Source organism: Nannospalax galili, unplaced genomic scaffold (genome assembly GCF_000622305.1).
Source record: "Nannospalax galili isolate Female #2095 unplaced genomic scaffold, S.galili_v1.0 scaffold86, whole genome shotgun sequence".
NCBI classification, from domain to species: Eukaryota; Metazoa; Chordata; class Mammalia; order Rodentia; family Spalacidae; genus Nannospalax; species Nannospalax galili.
Genome location: NW_008354174.1, coordinates 428,767 through 446,615, shown reverse-complemented (window position 1 = coordinate 446,615; position 17,849 = coordinate 428,767). Strand labels below are relative to the sequence as shown.

The 17,849-nt window shown below is 39.3% G+C and overlaps 1 protein-coding gene across 1 annotated transcript in view; it reads left to right on the top strand.

Annotated features, from left to right (window-relative positions):
- The window catches only part of Ermp1 (endoplasmic reticulum metallopeptidase 1), a 51,042-nt gene extending 33,917 nt beyond the window's left edge, over positions 1 to 17,125 (top strand). Inside the window, exons 11-15 of the mRNA XM_008851191.2 lie at positions 4,453 to 4,605; positions 6,455 to 6,657; positions 7,153 to 7,268; positions 14,021 to 14,184; positions 14,277 to 17,125. Coding sequence (XP_008849413.1) covers positions 4,453 to 4,605; positions 6,455 to 6,657; positions 7,153 to 7,268; positions 14,021 to 14,184; positions 14,277 to 14,441 — 801 coding nt within the window. The 3' untranslated portion in view covers positions 14,442 to 17,125. The remainder of the gene's footprint in view (positions 1 to 4,452; positions 4,606 to 6,454; positions 6,658 to 7,152; positions 7,269 to 14,020; positions 14,185 to 14,276) is intronic.
- The last annotated feature ends 724 nt before the right edge of the window (positions 17,126 to 17,849 follow it).

Genomic DNA, 17,849 nt, shown 5'->3' with positions numbered 1-17,849 from the left:
TCCTCCCCCTCTCGACAGGACCTCATTCTATATCACAGTCTGGCTTGGAACTCACTGTGTAACCGAGGTTGGCCTTGAACAAACGGCAGTGCTCCTGCCTCAGCCTCCTGTGCATGGAGCCATTATAACTAGCTTCCACCCCCTCTTTTCAAACAGCCTTTCATACTATCTGAGTATGAACTTGTAGAACATATACCACATGAAAACCTTTGAAGATTTTTCTGTTACTGAACTTTTAGTATAGTTCCTGATAGCATGCTTAGAAGATACCAGTTAGAGGCAATGTTAATACATAATAGTTCCATTACTGGTGCTGCTGAATCTAGTAACCGAAGATTAATTCTATTGAGACTTTTAAAATTACCACTTTATTGCTTCATTGCTGTCATGTCAGAAGTCATTAATTAAATTTGTCTCTTGGGATAATACCCAAATATACTTTGATGGACCAACATAAGAGCATCGCGGGAATGTCTTCATTCTGTTCAGTGCACTGCCCTCTCGTGAGTCACCTCTGCTTGTCTGTGCTTCTTTTCCCATGGGATTCTTCAGAGGGGAGAGAAGATGGCTGCTAAGCAGTATGGATCAGAACCCCCACACAAAGTTCTTGGTTTTGGCATGATGTCTGGGACTAAGGCTAAGCCTCTCTAGAGAAGGCAGCCAGGTCTCTGTTCTGTGACTTTTTTCATCAGAATTCCTAAGAAGTGCTTACTGAGTATCTGTGGGTATGCTTTGAGATGTGAGACTAGGGAACCAGATAGAGAAAGTAGTTATGACTTCATTATAGCTTAATTTTTTATTTTAATTGAAAAAAATTATTATTTTTAAGTGTATGTGTTTGTTGCCTACATGTATGTAAGTACACCATGTGTGTGAAATGCTTACAGAGGCCAGCAAAGGGTGTCAAATCCCCTGGAAATGGAGTTATGGATAGTTTTTAGCTGCCGTGTAGGAGCTGGGAACTGAAGCCAGTGCTCTTAACTGCTGAGCCATCTCTTCAACCCTACAGTTTAAATAGTGAGCTTTTTCATACTGCTATAGTAAAGAGCATCTCTTACTGAAATCAGGTTCTGAAGACCTAAGGCAGTAAGGGGAGTACCACAACTATGGTCAGCATCATCCACAGAAGCCTCAGTCACCAGGAAAGCTCTGTAAACATGGGTTTGCTCCTGTATCCCTGTCAAGTAATTATGCAGATTGCTTGATATTGGCTGCATTAGTACAAAAGAAACTGGACATTCCAACCATTTTACCTTTTAGGTGCTGATCAAAGGCTGAGACTGTAGAACACTTGCCTCACATGCATGAGGCCTTAGGCACATTCCCTAGTATTGAAAAAACAAAATTAGCCACTGACAATATAACAAACAAATAAGAATACAAAGTAATGATTAGTTTTTACTGGCATTTATTGGGATAGATGGAAAATTTTTTGTTGCCTACAGAGTTTACTTATTTTAGTTTCATTATTAAACCTTCAGTCCCATATTTCTGTATTTGTTAACTGTATTAATTGCTTTTCTCATCACTATTACAGACTACCTGATCAAAACAAATTAAGAAAGATTTATTTTGGCTCATGGTTTCAGAGGGTGCAGTCCATCGTGGTGGGAAAGGCATAGTAGTGCTTCTGGTGCTGGGAGCTGTGGCAGATCTGGAAGGAGAGATCATGACAAGGAGCCAGGGATAATATACCTCTAAGATCTTGCTGCCATTGACCTTTCTCCACCTAGATCTTGCCTCCATAAAGTTCTATGGTTTCCAAAATAGCACCTACCAAGTGTTCAAACACATAAGCTTGTGGGATAAAGACATTTCACATGTAAAGTGTAACAGATGGGTTTGCTATTGTGAGGATTAAAGAAGACAGAGGTCTTGGCGTGGTGGCACACAAGCATAATCCCAGCACTTTTGAGGTGAGGCAGGAAGATCATGAATTCCAGGCCATCCTGGGCTACACAGTGAGATCCTCCAACCAAACAACAGTGTAAAGGAGATAGAGTTCTGTCATCTGTAGAGGAAAGTCTGTTTTAAGTAGTGTTGTGAATTAGGTCCCCTCAGTGAACTTAACTGTACTAGGTCACTGAAAGCTATTGGTGGCTCCAGGGGCTGAGAAGGGGCTCAGTGGTTAAGAGCACTGGTTAAGAGTACTAGCGTCAATTCCCCTGGAACTGGAGTTATAGACGGTTGTTACCTGCCAGGTGGGTCCTGAGAATTGAACCCAGGTCCTTTGTAAGAGCAGCCAGTGCTCTTACCTGCAGAGCCATCTCTCTAGCTTCCTTGAATACAAAAAGAAAGCAATTACATTTTTGTTAAGTGCTCAGTTAATAGGCTTTCTTGTTACTCCAGTTATACTAACTGGCTGAATGCTGAAAGATGACTGCTGATAGGAGTAGGATCAGGAGACTCAGCAAGAAACAGCTGTCATCAGCCACACAAGCCTTGCCAGAGTCCTTGTGCTCTCCGTTTTAAAATGTGTGTGCAGTGTATACATGTGTGGGTGTGTGTGCATGAGGAAGGCAGAGGATGACATCAGGCACCTTCCTCTATCACTCTGCCTTATTCCCTTGAGGAAGGGCCTCTCAGTGAACCAGAATCTCACCTTTTCAGCTAGGCTGGCTGGCCAGGGAACTCCCTTAGATCTGCCTGTCTCCACCCTCCAATGCTGGGGTTATAAGCACGTACAGTCATGGCTGGCTTTTTACATGGGTCCTGGGGATTCAAACTTAGGTCCTCATGCTTGCATTAGTTAGTGTTCTTACAAATTTCCTTAGCCCCACTCCTCATTTCATTATTATTTTTTTTGGTATTTTTGAGACAAGGTCTCTTGTAGCCCAAGTTAGCCTTGAACTTTCTGTGCAGTTGAAAATGACCTTAAACTCCTAATCCTTCTGCCTCCACCCCCCACGTGCTGAGATTACAGGACTGCACACCATGTATAGCATTTTCATTTTATTTTGTACTCATTTAAGAACCTACAGTGGTATAAGATGCAGCATGTTAAGACCCTACAATTGTAACAGCGATTAGCTATGGAATCCAAGCGTATTGCCTCTTTATGGCCAGTCCTTGTCTTCTTTATTCTGTGATTCCATTTCATTTATAACCATTGCTGGCCCTTCCAGAAGATGGGTGGAGTAGACAGTTGAACCTACAGTTTGGAGAAGAGGGATTTTCAATGTGGAAACAATAGCTTAGTTGGATTTTAGGATGATTTTGGCAGTAGCTGGCGTGAGAGTGTCAGGACTGTAACTTTATGGCAAGCATTGATTTATTTTTAACTTAACAGACTGTGTGTCTAAACTTACCAGTCTTACAGTAGAGGGGAAGCTCATTATTTGGTGGAATATTTGAAACATTTTAAATATTTGACAGGTAGAAGAGCAGATAGCGTTACATGTTGTGTTTTGCTAGCTTTACTGCCTTAAACCCTAAGTGTTTTATTTTTGAACATTGTGTACAAACATAAGATCTTTCACCTAGGAATGGTACTGTTGTGTTGGCAATTATCCAGGACAGGATATTGGAACACTGGACATGAGAAGCCTTTAATTTTGCATAGTAGATTTTGAGTACTTGCTTAATTTTCATTTTCCCCTCAATGAAAATATCTATGTATTCATGTTCTTCATGAACCCAGGGGCTGGAGAGTAAGGTGAAGAAACACGTGTTGGAGCTGGGTTTAGATAATTGTTTTTCAGACCTCTAAGAGAACTGTAGGTATATTCTATGTGTACAATAAAAACGGCTAAGTCTGTTTTGTGGGGTTCTTTTGGATGTCAACCTTGAGACTGAGCCATTCGTGTTTACTGTCAAAGTTCTGATTCATTGATTTGTGTCGACATTGGTTAACCTAAAATGGTGATACTACTTCAGTTTCCCTCACATACAGACCTATAGGCAAATTCTAGAAGACACATCTAAAAACTAGTTTATGTGACACTAACTCTTAGCATGTTATAAAAACATTAGGGATGGAATCAGAATTCTATTGAAACACATGGTTAAGCTTAAAAGCTTACCTTTGACAGTGTGACAGCCTTGATGCCATGTTTGGTTCCATTCACTGTTGTCTACTGTGTGGTGTTGGCCAGTGACAGAGCCATAAATAAGGCAGTGGCTTGGCTGCTGATGGAACCTGGTCCAGTTTTCTCTACTTTTTGAGCAGAGGATCATTATGTTGTTTCCAGTCTTCCTGTTGCATTCTGGCTGCGTGTCACAAGGCACTGTTGTGACCAATCGGAGGTGCCTGCCATTTTCTAGGCTCTGACTTATAGAAATACCTGAGAATTATTGTTTTGTTTACTGGTGTCAAAAGTATATTACTACATGCTCATAACTTTTCTTCATCATGTTAGACAATACTTACTACAAAGTAAAGCTGGCTTAAAACACCTTTCTTCCAGTAATATGAATTTGTAATTTTTCTCTATTTTGTTCCTTGTGTTTCAGATTAACTTCATCTACCTTGTCAGAAGCACCAAAAAAACCATGTTAACTCTAACTTTGGTGTGTACAATTACATTCCTCCTTGTTTGTAGTGGAAGCTTTTTCCCGTATAGCTCCAATCCTGCTAATCCAAAGCCAAAGAGAGTGTTTCTTCAGGTAAGAACAATTCTTCATGGAGCATTTCAATTCAGGAGATGAAACTTGTCTTGAGTGTTTTGAGCTTAAACTAGTGAACAGGAAACTGATTTTTTGGCCTATTTAGTTTTCTAGATCTGGTTGTGTAAGACAGCAAGGAACAGACTGACCATGAAGGGCATTCTCATTAGCGAGATACCTCCCAGTAGGTGGAACTGAAGAGGAGCTTGTTTTATTACTATTCAAAGTATAAAATTCTGTATGTATCTGCAAATAATGAATTTTTGAAAACACAGATTGTATAAATGTCTGAAGATTGAATAAAAATCTCAAACTATTAACTGGCAAAATAAAATAGAAATTAAAAATTGCTGGTAAAATTGATCTTAAGTAATATTCAGAGTAACATGATGAAAATATAATAACTTTGGGCTGGGTGTGGTGATGCATGCCTTTATTCCCAGCACTTGGGAGGCAGAGGTGGATCTTTGTGAGTACAAGGAGACCCTGTCTCAAAAAGACAACAACAACAGTAATAATAACAATAATAATAGCTTTAGAACAATCTCTTAAGAGTTAGAACTTTGGATCTCAGGGTTTTTCAAACCTTTTAGAGGTAGTGCTGCAGAGCCAGAGCTTCAGTTCCATCCGAGGCAGAGGTTGTGGAGTGGCCACACAGTGCCAACAGAGTCATACTTAGATAATTATTCAAGGACTAGACAAATTAAAAATACTTGAACTTGATTTTGAAAGGGGCCCAAATGTCCTTTGTTTATACTCCTAAAGGATACACTAGTCGATTTTATGTGACAAGGTTTGTAATTTGTAACCTTTAGTGAATGAAGAACATAGTTTTCTAGAGGTTCAATGGGGTTTTCAGTGGCACATTAATTTTTATAACCTTGGCAGTAGTATTTGGGAAAAGCTTTGTTTTTATAAAAGATCCTGCTTTGATTTGTTTTGGGATACTTTTCCCTGTGAAGGGCAGAAGAAACATTTTAGGTCCTGTCATCTGTGTAGTCGCTATCACATTATCTATTTTTATAGAGTGAAAGCAGCAACACTCTATACCTAAGCCTATATGTGTATAAAGTTTTATTGACTCCAGAGACAAAGTCAGTGGTCTGTCAGTGTCACTTTGCCAATTTCTGCTCTGTGTAAGCCTTTTTCCTTTGTTGTTTGACATTCTTCAGGCTGTTTTCTCCTGTTAATACAACTATTTAAAATGAATCATAGCACTGAAGCAGTGTGCTGCCATTCCTGTTTTTCTCTACACATGAATTAGCTTCACGTAATACACCAAATGAGAATGAGTGTGGATGTACTTATGTGCTTAGCATGTATTTGTTTTAAAAAGTTTGGTTTCTTTTTTGTTGTTGTTTGTTTTTGAGACAGGGTCTCCCTGTAGCCCCAGCTGGCCTGGAACTCACTATGTAGACTAGGCTAGCCTCGATCTCATAAAGATTTGCCTACCTCTGCCTCCCTAGTACTGAGATTAAAGGCAGTAATTTTTTTTCCCCCTGCTATAATGCTCGTGCTTTTTGTGAATTCCTGGGCTCACGTGATTCTTCACTTCCTCCTACTGAGTAGTTAGGACTGTAAACATACACTGCTGTCCCTGGCCAATTTTTTATATATAATTTAAATATGCATTCAACTATATTTGTGATATATAATAAAACAACTATTTATATATCCTCATCTAGCTTAAAAGAAAAAAATCCACCACTAATAGTAACTTAATAGTGACCGTCTTCTTTTGGTTCCCCCATTTCTAATCAGTTCTTGGTCAGGTCTTATTCATCTTATTAAACTGGGTGGGAATGTGGGTGTACTTGTTGAAATCTTCTCAGTATTCTTTTCTTTGCAGCATATGAGTAGAACGTTTCATAACTTGGAAGGAAGCATAGTTAAAAGGGACTCTGGAATATGGATCAATGGGTTTGATTACACTGGAATGTCTCATGTAACACCTCATATTCCTGAGATCAATGACACAATCCGAGCTCACTGTGAGGAGAATGCCCCACTCTGTGGTTTTCCATGGTATCTTCCAGTGCACTTTCTGATCAGGTTGGTTCATTACTTTTTGCTTAAATTGGGAGTTTGTTCTCAGATCTTATTACAATATCATTATTCTTTTTAACTGAAACTTAACCTGAATTCACATGTCAAGTGCTGTTTGTAATGTTTTTATGTTACTACAAAACTTTAGACAGGAATTTTCTTTTTCAAGTGTAGAAAATCTTTCTTCAAGAAACCTGAGTAGTTAGAAAGTGTAATCCTCCTAATTTATATACTAAACATAGTAGTTACAGTTGCATCCTGGCCTCTGGGAAGTTCTTAGGTTTAGCACTTCAAGCTTGGATTAGAAGAAATAGTAATTAGAAGAAACAGTCCTTTGTTTGGGAAGATTTTATTATACAGTAACCTGGACTTCAGAGAGCTGGCATCATTTAGTATAGTCATTGGGGTTTTTTTTTTATAGCTGAAGATATCCTTGTGTTCTGAACTCTGCTGTGAGTTATGGATATCAACTAATAAGACATCCTAAATATTTATAAATAGGAAAAATTGGTATCTTCCTGCTCCAGAAATTTCTCCAAGAAATCCTGCTCATTTCAGACTTATATCCAAAGAGTGGACACCGTGGGATTCTGTAAAGTTGACCTTTGAAGCAACAGGTAAGTCTGATGATAGTTTTTTTATTTCTTCAGTTCTTAAGCTTTTTAAAAAAATGTTTATTTTATGTGTGTGAGTGTTTTGCCTGCATGTATGTAAATCTACCTGTGTGTGCAATGCCTGTGGAGGCCAGAAGAGGGCGTCAGATCACCCCCTGGAACTAAAAGTTACCAGCGGTTGTTAGCCACTATGTGGGTGCTGGGAACTGAACCCGTCTTCTGCAAGAATAGCCAGTGCTTTTAACCATCAGGCCATCTCTCCAGTCCCTACTTCTTAAGCTTTTTAATAAGGTATATGTATGTCTTCCTTTCCAGCATATTAAAGTAACTTCAGACGACCTCAAGAGTGTTTTCTTGTTGTTGTTGTTTCTTTGCTTTCCCTTTGAGACAGTCTCACTGTATAGCCTAGGCTAGACTCTTAAGTCATGGTCTTCCTGCCGGAACCATGTACCATCACACAGGGAACCTTATATATGATATTTCTAACAGCAACTAAAACCAAGTTCCTAAAAGAAAATTTAACACATTTTATTATTTAGAACAGTTTTACATTTACAAATAAATTGAGCAAAGGTACAGCCTGATTAATTTTATTAATCGTTAAAAAAAGAACAAAAAAACACTTAGTTGTTGGGGCTAGAGAGATGGCTCAGTAGTTCAGAACACTAGTTGCTTTTGCAGAGGACCCAGGTTTGGTTCCCAGCACTCACATGGTGGCTAACAACTGTCTGTAACCCCAGTTCCAGGGGATCTTATCTCTTCTGACCTCTGTGGGCACTGTATAACACAGGTGCACTTACCGACATGCAAGCAATACACTCATACACATAAAATGAAAATAATGAATAAAAATTTTAAAAAACTAGCTCTTAGTTGATTTTTTTTTGAGTTCTGTTTTTCTTGATTTATGTACTAGCTACTATTTCTTATGTTCTGTTTGCCTTTGATTTAATTTGCCCTGCTTTCTCTAGCCTACTAAAATGGAAGCTTAACTTACTGCTTTTAGGCAATTGCTTTTAATACATGCAGTCAGTGCTATCAATTTCCTTCTGAACATTGCTTGTGCTCCTGTTCAGGGCTCAAGCTTTTTCCACTTACAATTCCTTTTTACCTGAGAAATTCTTATGTAATCCTGTGGATTAAAATAGGTATATAAAAATCAAACATTTTCTGATAATGAATCATAAAGAAAATTTTAAAAATATTTAATTTTTTAATTTTATATGTATGAGTGTATTACCTGCATGTATGTGAGTGACCCTGTGTCATGCAGTGCTGTGGAGGTCAGAAGAGGGCTTCGGATTCACCTGGAACTGGAGTTAAGGACGGTTTGTAGCGGCCATGTGGGTGCTGGGAATTGAACCTGGGTCCTCTGCAAGAGCAGTCAGTGCTCTTAACTGCTGAGCCATCTCTCCAGCCCCCAAGAATTTTATTTTTAAAAAATTCCTTGGTATACATATAATTTTATGAGTTATTAAAGACAAAAGCAAATTAGTATACTAATGTGGTGGATGTGCCTATTTAGTTTGACATAAAAAATTAAGTTCTAGCTAAATATTTGATACTGCAGGATGTAGAGCATCTGATAATGGTGTTTTCCAAAGTTGACTGATACTTTAGTTTTATAATTATCAGTGCTGAGAACACTGCTTCCCATAAATATGTAGTACAAAATGACAGAAGTATGTTTAGGGCCATTTCAGAAATTGTTGGAAATTCTGTCCTAATCTCAACCCAGAATTCAATTAATCTTTTTATAAAACTCATCAGGAATTCAAACAGCAATCTTAACATTAAAGTCTAACATATTCCAGTCCAAAGATATACAAATCTGATACATGCTGAGGAACAATGGTAAGGAATATTAAAAGTGTATGTTTCCCTTAATTAAATCATTATGTTTCTGTAAGAGAAGCAAACTTTGTATGTATAATAAAAAACCCAAAGCTGCAGTGAAGTCATGTGATGCATCATAGAATACCTTGGATTCGTTACATGTTTGATTTTGCAATTTTGGTTGTTCTGTGTTCAAAAACCTTTTACTGTTGCCAATATTTTTGACCCACTCCCACCCCCCCACACACATTATTTTACAACCTGTAGTGAGTTGTGGCACAGTTTAAGAAGCTGGGTCTAGATTCCCCCAAATTTTAAGTTATATTTTAGTGTTAAATTAGTTAAAACCATCTAAAAATTCTTTTCTTGGCAGCTGTTACTTTGCTGTGCTGGGGATTGAACCCAAAACTTCACCTGTGCCAGGCAAATGCTCTAACACTGAGCTTTATCCCAGCCCTTGAGATTTATTGACCCACTTGTTATTTAGAAGTATGTTCTTTAGTTTCCAGATAATTTAGGATTTTCAAGCTATTTTTCTAACACCAATTCCTTGTTTAATCTCAATTTAACCTGAGAAATCATGATTTCTGACCTAAATTTGTTGGATGTGCTGTATGGTGAGGACCTGGTTCCTTGTGAACTGTGAATGTGTGTGTTGCTACTGTTGGATGAATTCTATGATTGTCACTTAGGCCCTTGAAGTCAACGGATGATTGACCTTATGTATTGCCTTTTCATCAGTGAGATTTTTCCTTGTTTTGAAGTCTGAATGGTCTAGCTCTCCAAAGATTTCTTTTAGTTACTGTTAACATTGTATATCTTTCTCTCTCCATTTATATTTATTTCCTTATTTTTATGCTTGAGATTGAACCCTGATCCTTATGCATACTAGACAAATGCTCTACCATTGAGCTTCATCCCCAGCACCTTCCATTTACTTTTAATCTATATATATTCATTAAGGAGGATTTCTTGTGGACAGTACATAGTTGGGTCTTGCTTCATGACCCACTCTAAAAATCTGTTAGTGTATTTAGACCATTGACATTCACAGTAATTATCAACATGTGTTAATATTTTCTGTATTTTTCTTGTCTTCCACTCTTTTTCTGCTTTAGTTTTTTAACTGCTTCTATCCTTTTTTTTTTTTTTTGTAAATTTTTAATTGAATTTTTGTGTATTTCATACCAAACATCTTAATCATTATTATACCCCCTTCCCCACTGGCACCTTCCCATAGGCCCCCCACCATTGGAATTTATGCATTGTCATTTGTGTTAAGGTCTGTTGAGTCGTTAGTGTCCCCAGACATTCCTCAGTGCAAGTTCATCCACTGAGGTCTAGTCAGCCTATCTAGAGTCCCTCCCTTTAAGATCAGCTCTTCCTCACCCAGTAGTAATCAGCTGCCTTATATAGCTTTAACTGAGAAAGAAAATGATTCCATTTTCTTACCTTTTTTTTTAGTATAAATTATGGTTTTCTTTTATTAAGATTTATTTTTGTTTATGTATGTGTATATCTCTCTGAGTGTATGCTGTGTGTGTGGGTGCCCATGGTGGCTACACAAGGGTGCTGGATCCCCTGGAACTATGGGTGGTTGTGAGCTAAGCAATATGGGCGTTGGAAACTGAACTTGAGCCCTCTGGAAGAGCAGTGAGTGCTCTTAACCACTGAGCTGTCTCTCCAGCCATGTTAAAAGTTTTTTTTTAGTTTTTGCAATGTACATCTACAGCTAATCCAAGCTTCCTTTCAAGTAACACTGTACTCCTTCATGGATAGTGTGCTTTTTATTTGAGACAGGTCTTGCTCTGAAGCCCAGGCTTGCCTCAGCTTGTGATTCTCCTTCCTCTGCCTTACCAATGTTGGAATTATAGATGTATTTTATATTAAAATAATAATTCTTGGGGCTGGAGAGATGGCCCAGTGGTTAAGAACATTGGTTGTTCTTGCAGAAGACCGGGTCTAAATCCCAGCACCCACATGGCAGCTAACAACTGTCCATAATTCCAGTTCCAGGGGATCCGACAGCCTCTTCTGTCCTCCGTGGGCATTGCATGACACGGGTGCACTTACCTACATGCAGACAATATACACATACACAAATAAAAATAATAAATTATTTTTTAAAAACATAAAAAAATAATAATTCCCTGTGTCATTATTTTGTCATCCAAACATAAGCTAAATTTAAGCATACTTTGATAAATACATGGTTCATGTTAGGATTTTTGTTGTTGAGACAGGGTCTCACTATACAGCTCTGGTTGGTTTGGAACTCACTATGTAGACTAGGCTTGCCTCAAACTCACAGACATCCTCCTGCCTCTGCCTCTTGAGAGTTGGGATTAAAGGTATGTCCCTACCCATATTTATGATTTTGAAAAGGGAAATTTGTTAGTTTTTAGGCCAATTAAAATAAGAAAAAAATGTATTTAGTGTCACTTATTCTTATGAGCTTCCTTTTTATTTTTTACATATGTATGTATGTGTGTATGCGCATTTGTGTGTAACCCCAAGGCTGACACTGAGTTTTCCTTGATTGCTTCACCTTAATTTATTAGGGCAGGGTCTCCACTGAACCCAAAGCTTGGTATGGGCTAGTGTTACTAGCCAACTTGCACTGGGGAATCCTGTCAGAAATTACCTGTCATTTATGTGGGTTCTGGGGATTTCAACTCCCAAGTCTATGTGGTTTTGCAGCAAGTGCTTTATCCATTGAGTTCTTTTCTTTCTTCACTTAAAAAAATATATTTTATGTGTATGAGTGCATTGCTTGCATGTATGTAAGTACACCCATATTGTGTGAGACCCGTGGAGGTCAGAAGGCATTGGATCCCTTAGAACTGGAGTTACAGACAGTTGTTAGCTGCCATGTGGATGCTGGAATTCAAACTCCAGTCCACTGCAAGAGCAGCCAGTGCTCTTAACCCCTAAGCCATCTCTCTAGCCCCTAGTTCTTCTTAATGTAGGTTGGAGTTACCTATGTTATACCTGCCTTCTCAAGTTCTAATTAAACATCTTGTATGCTCTATTTGTTTCACTTTCTATTAATTATACTTTTGAGACAGAGTTATCACGTATCCCTTTGTGGCCTGAAATTCACTATGTAACCAAGGCTGACCTTTAACTTCTGATCATCCTGCATCTACCTCCCAAGTGCAGGAATTCTAGGAATGTGCCACAATACCTGGTTTATGTGGTGCTGAGGATTGAAGTGAGGGCTTTGTTTATGCCAGGCAAGTATTCTACCAACTAAACTACATTCCCAGCCCAGATACATGTATTTTAATGGTTGCTGTGGACTTGCATGTGGTCAGCTTCTCAGTTCACCCCTCTTTGGGAGTACATAAAGTTGGTCTCCAAAGCATACTACACTTTTTCTTTGTTCCTTAAACTTTTTTTTTGTCTTTTTGAGACAGGGTCTCCCTGTAGCCCCAGCTGTCCTGGAACTCACTATGTAGACCAGGCTGGCCTTGAATTCACAAAGATCCACCTGCCTCTGCCTCCCAAGTGCTGGGATCAAAGGCGTGCACCACCACACCCAGCTACTTAAACTTTTTAATAAGTTGCGTACAGTTTCCCTCCTCTAGGTTAAATGATTACCAGCTTAAAAGCTTATATTTCCTTTAGGTTTTTTACTTTAAATTAAAAAAAGGCTGCCTTTAAACTCATGATTTTCCTGCCTCGGCCTCCTGAGGCATTAATGGACGTGTACTGGCTCAGGCTCTGACTTTTATGGAGCCTTATTGAAAGTCTTTTGTGTTAGATACAGGTTCATTGTTAAATAGATCCACAGTAGCATTTGACCTGCCATTGGTAGATGGACTTTAGCTTTCTTGGTGCATTCTGTTCCCTTTTCCATGTTTAAAACTAGTAGTTAGCCCTTCCAGATTTCCAACTGGCATTCTGCCTGTAAGGCCTGTAAGTGTCCCTAGGATTTCCTTCACAGTGTTAACCTGTTTATCTTGTACTAGATTTGACTATGTCCCTTCCTGACTTTAAAACAACTTAATGAAGGTCTGTTGCTTGCAGAATGGTTTCAGATTCAGCATTTTAGGTCTTTGGCGTGAGAACTCTTAGGCATTCCAGACTTTTCTCAGCCCTCCTCTTGTTGCACCTTCAGTCAGTGACATGCTCTTGGTCTGAACAACTGCCCTGACTATATTTTCTTCTGTGTGCCAGGCACTTGGAATACGCACTCTCACACTCAAGGCACGTTGAATTACTAAACCTGGCAGTTTTGTCATTAGCAACCGACCTGGGCATTTTTGTCAGTAGGGTACGAGATCTTTGAGAAAAGACTTTCAAGATACAGGAAATGTTCTCATCCTCCGCAGCTATTAAGAGTTTATATGCCAAATAGGTCCAACTAGGGTGTTGTTGTTTTGTTTTGTTTTGTTTTTAAATAAGTACATTAGGATCGATTATTTCTCTTTCTAATGACTTGTCCTTTGTGGAAATGTGGAGGTTAACTTTTATGTGCCCATTTGACTAGGATGTAGTACATTGATACTCAGTTAAAACAGTATACTAGATTTTTCTGTGATAACATGTTAATTAGTGATATGAGTTGATTGCCCTTATCCAATCTTGAGAGTCTTAAGGAACTCACTGTAGGCAGACTGTCTTTCAGCTACTCCTGTAACCTTTTTTTTTGGGGGGGGTAACTCAGAGATTGGGTGAATTCAATCGGCACTCTACATGGGCTTTCTCACTTAGAGTCTGCCTTTTCTCTTGTCTCATTACTTAACCGTGTTGTTACATGAAGAATGCCCAAACTAGTAAACTAGTAAATGGTGAGTCCATTTAAAGTCATACCACACAGGAAGCTTCATGGGTATCATTTGGGTGGTTCAGTTTATTGCTTTTCTTGTCATTACTGATTGACTTAGATATTCTTTGTCCCTCTTATCTTACAGGACCAAGCCATATGTCTTTCTATGTTCGAGCCCACAAAGGGTCAACACTTTCTCAGTGGTCTCTTGGCAATGGCACCCCAGTCACAAGCAAAGGAGGGGATTACTTTGTGTTTTACTCCCATGGGCTCCAGGCCTCTGCATGGCAGTTCTGGATAGAAGTGCAGGTGGGAATTTCCCAGGCTCCCAGGTGGTATTTAACAAGAACCTTGGACTTCAGTGTTCTGGCTTTCGAGAACTAACTGATTTTCTCTACCAGGTCTCAGAAGAACAGCCTGAAGGAATGGTCACTGTGGCCATTGCTGCCCACTATCTATCTGGGGAAGACAAGAGATCCTCTCAGCTAGATGCTCTGAAGGAGAAATTTCCAGATTGGACATTTCCCTCTGCGTGGGTGTGCACCTACAGTCTCTTTGTGTTTTAAGCTTGTGGATGAGGTTGGAGTAGATGCTCAGTGGATATTCTGTAAGTGTAAGTGACAGCTGCTCTCCTGTGTTACATGGGTGTTTGTAACACAAATCAGTGAACTTTAATGAGGGTATGCTGAAAGAGCTTTTTGGGTTAACACTTCAGAGCCAACCACTGTATGGTTTAAACATTGGGATACTGACCTTTCTATCACTTGAAAACTCCAGTTTTCTGGCACTTAAGCACATGTGGTGGGTACTGCTACTTAAACATGTCATTTTATATGACTATGAGGAAGAGGCAGCATACCACTGACATCCTTTGAGAATTAAGAAAGATGTAGACCGTCAGATCACTGTTAATGAAATAGGTAAGCTCATTTGTTCTGTCAGTGGATGAGGGGTAAAATACCATTCACTGGGGTACAGTTCTCCTTGAGCTATAACTGCAGGTCATTAAAAAGTGACTGCCGTAGAGCTGTGGAAGCAGTGCTACACCTTCAGGGCTCTGAGAGGCAGCCTTGTGTTCTGTTCTGAAAGCCTAGACCATGGTGCAGCGCCCTGGGCTGACTCCCCATTGCTGAAGCTACTTCTATGCTGCTTTCCTGGTATTCAATGTCTGTTTCCTTCTAACACATGCTCCCTGTCACTAACCTGTGGAGGGGCACATTTCTGCAGCTACATTTCCCTCTCAGTTTTCATTTTCATGGGCTGTTTTATTTGGGTAAGCACAGGACCTGAACTTCCTTCCCCAGAGCACTGAGTGGCCAGCATGGCTATTCTGAGGTGGAAGAGCAAGGTGGGAGGAGAGTCAGGAGTGTTAGGCATTTTATAATTATTTATTCTTTTTATATTTTAATAGGAATCTTCTGTTACACAAAGTTAATCCTTTAGGACATAATTTTGTTGATGCACTGGGTTTTGTTTTCTAGCCAGCTGAATAATTTCTTAGTATGTCAGTGAGACTGGCTTTCCTGACACTTAAGTTTGTGACTTATACAGGAATGAGACCACTGTACCTTTATCTCTGTGAGTGTCCAGATCCTACATAATGGCAGCGCTTGGCCTTAAAGGTGTTTTTCATTCTGAAGATGTAGATGTAGCTGTGAGGTCTGTGATAGATTGTAGTGCCTCTTGTGGCTTCTGTAGATTCCAGAGGTGACAGGGTTGATAAGGTTGATGAGTGACAAATTATGCTAGGGTTTCATGTAAAATGTCAGACAAAATTTGAGTTAGCAAACATGGGCCAAAACACAGTTGAAAGAAAAGCCATAGTAAAGAAAAAACAAAACAATAACTTCTCAGGTCTTGTGGGAGCAAGAGGAGTTTTTCTCAAAGAAAGCGACCCTCAGACTGAACAACAAGAGCATAGTGTGCACTGCAGGGGAAAACTTTCTTAAAACTGCTGGTGTTACATGTATGATGTGTTTAAGTTTCTTAATCATGTTCCTTATATCGCCTGCCTACTCTACATGGACCAACTGGGCCCATGCAGACATCAGGGCTGTGGCCAGAGCTGAATGGTAACATGCTGGTTATCATATTTATCAACACTGCACATTGGAGTCTCTGCTTTTACTGGACTTGTAGAAATAGTGTCTTGTCAGTGCTTCAAGTGTCTGGCTCCTGCTGCATACATATCTGTCAGGTAGTACATAAAGGTTTTCAGGGTTTATGTATAGCCTGTACAGAATTATGTCTGTGGAAAATAAGTAACAGTAGTAATAGCTCAATGAATTTCAAAATATATGCCTATATTCTGTTCCTGGGGTTTCTCTGACTCCCCCACGCCCTTGGGAAGGATGCTGTTTCTCCTGTTCAACATAATCATGGTTTCCTTTTTCCTTTGGGTTATTTCTCTATGCAAATGATTTTGATTTTCTTTAGCATTATGAAGCTTTGATATTGTTCATTCAGTAATAAGAGGCTCACTAAGTTCATGGCATGCTTAATATTCTGGGGGAAGTTGTTTTAAGGCTAGAAATGGTCAAATAATTATATCAGTATTCATGACTTTGCTAACAAGCACACTCTTTCCTTATCAGTACCTCCAAGATTAAACTTAAGTGCCCTCTTTTGAAAGATTATCTGATCATTTGAGTAATTTACTTCTAAAAGGATCTTTTCAAGCTCCAACAGATGCATTTTCCCCATAGTGAATGTAAATATTAGTAGCACAGTACTGCACATTCAGGGAGAAGTATAAACAATTGTGATTTCAGAGTCCTTCTGTTATTTGGTCTAAGAATGATCGTTGCGGGGCTGCTGGAGAGATGGCTCAGCGGTTAAGAGCACTGAGTGCTCTTAAAGAGGACCTGGGTTCAATTTCCAGCACCCACATGGCGGCTAGAAACTGTCCTTAACTTCAGTTCCAGGGGAATCTGAAGCCCTCTTCTGACCTCTGAGGCATTGCAGGACACGAGTGCACTCACACAAATGCAGGCAATACACTCCTACACATAAAAATAATAAAATATTAAAAAAAAAAGATCATTGCAAGAAGTGTTCCCACAGTCCAGCTATCTTAAACAAGGTTGATTCTCCCAGGTATAGCAATGCAGGGGCCATAGCCAGCCTGCTAACTCAGGAAGCTGCTGAGGAAATGTGTCCACCTTTTCACTGGTTTGCTGATTTGTTGAAGATTGATTGTTGCCTTACAATGTTACTGAATTAAACTTTTTAACATACCGGTTGGAAAATGGATCTTTTTAAACTGCTTTTATTCTGTCTCCTTATTTCAAGTTTATTTCCTACCCCCAGTCTATTTATAACTGCTATTTTAATAAGTGATATGAGCAAAGACCTCAACATGGAGACACTCACTTCACTTGGAATCTTTTACCTGGAATGAATTGGTGCATCCGAATTCCACAGAAATTAAAATGACCTATTTGGTAAATAGTGAACTTGAGAATATTTAGGAGATTTAAATCATCTCACTGGGAGGAGAAAAACCACAAAAGGGCTAGTAAAGATTTTTTTTTTTCCCCTAATTGGGGGCTCGGGATACTAAGTGCCTTGCAGCCAATGACCATATGTTACTCTGATTTCCACTTAAGAGAAGGGCAGCACCAGAACACAGCTCACATTCTGTGCTTCAGACATTTCTCCAAGCTTTTGTTTTCTGGGTAATTCCTTCCAGTCAGTTCAAAACTAAGGTGAAACTCTTCATGTACCTCTCCTCCTTTTAGGGCCAAGAAAGCCATAAGGCACTTATGCTTCATTGGTTTTTAATTTTTGACATGTTTTCAAAAGGAACCAGGGAGGTAAAGAATCTGAGAACAGTAGGAGACAGGTGTGTTACTATGGGAGAAATGGATAAAAATGGGGCTATTTAAATGGGAGGGGAGAAGGAGGGTTATACAAGGAACCTTGGGGATAAAGGGAAAGGAGCTCAAGAGAGGTGGTGGGACCACAGGAGACTG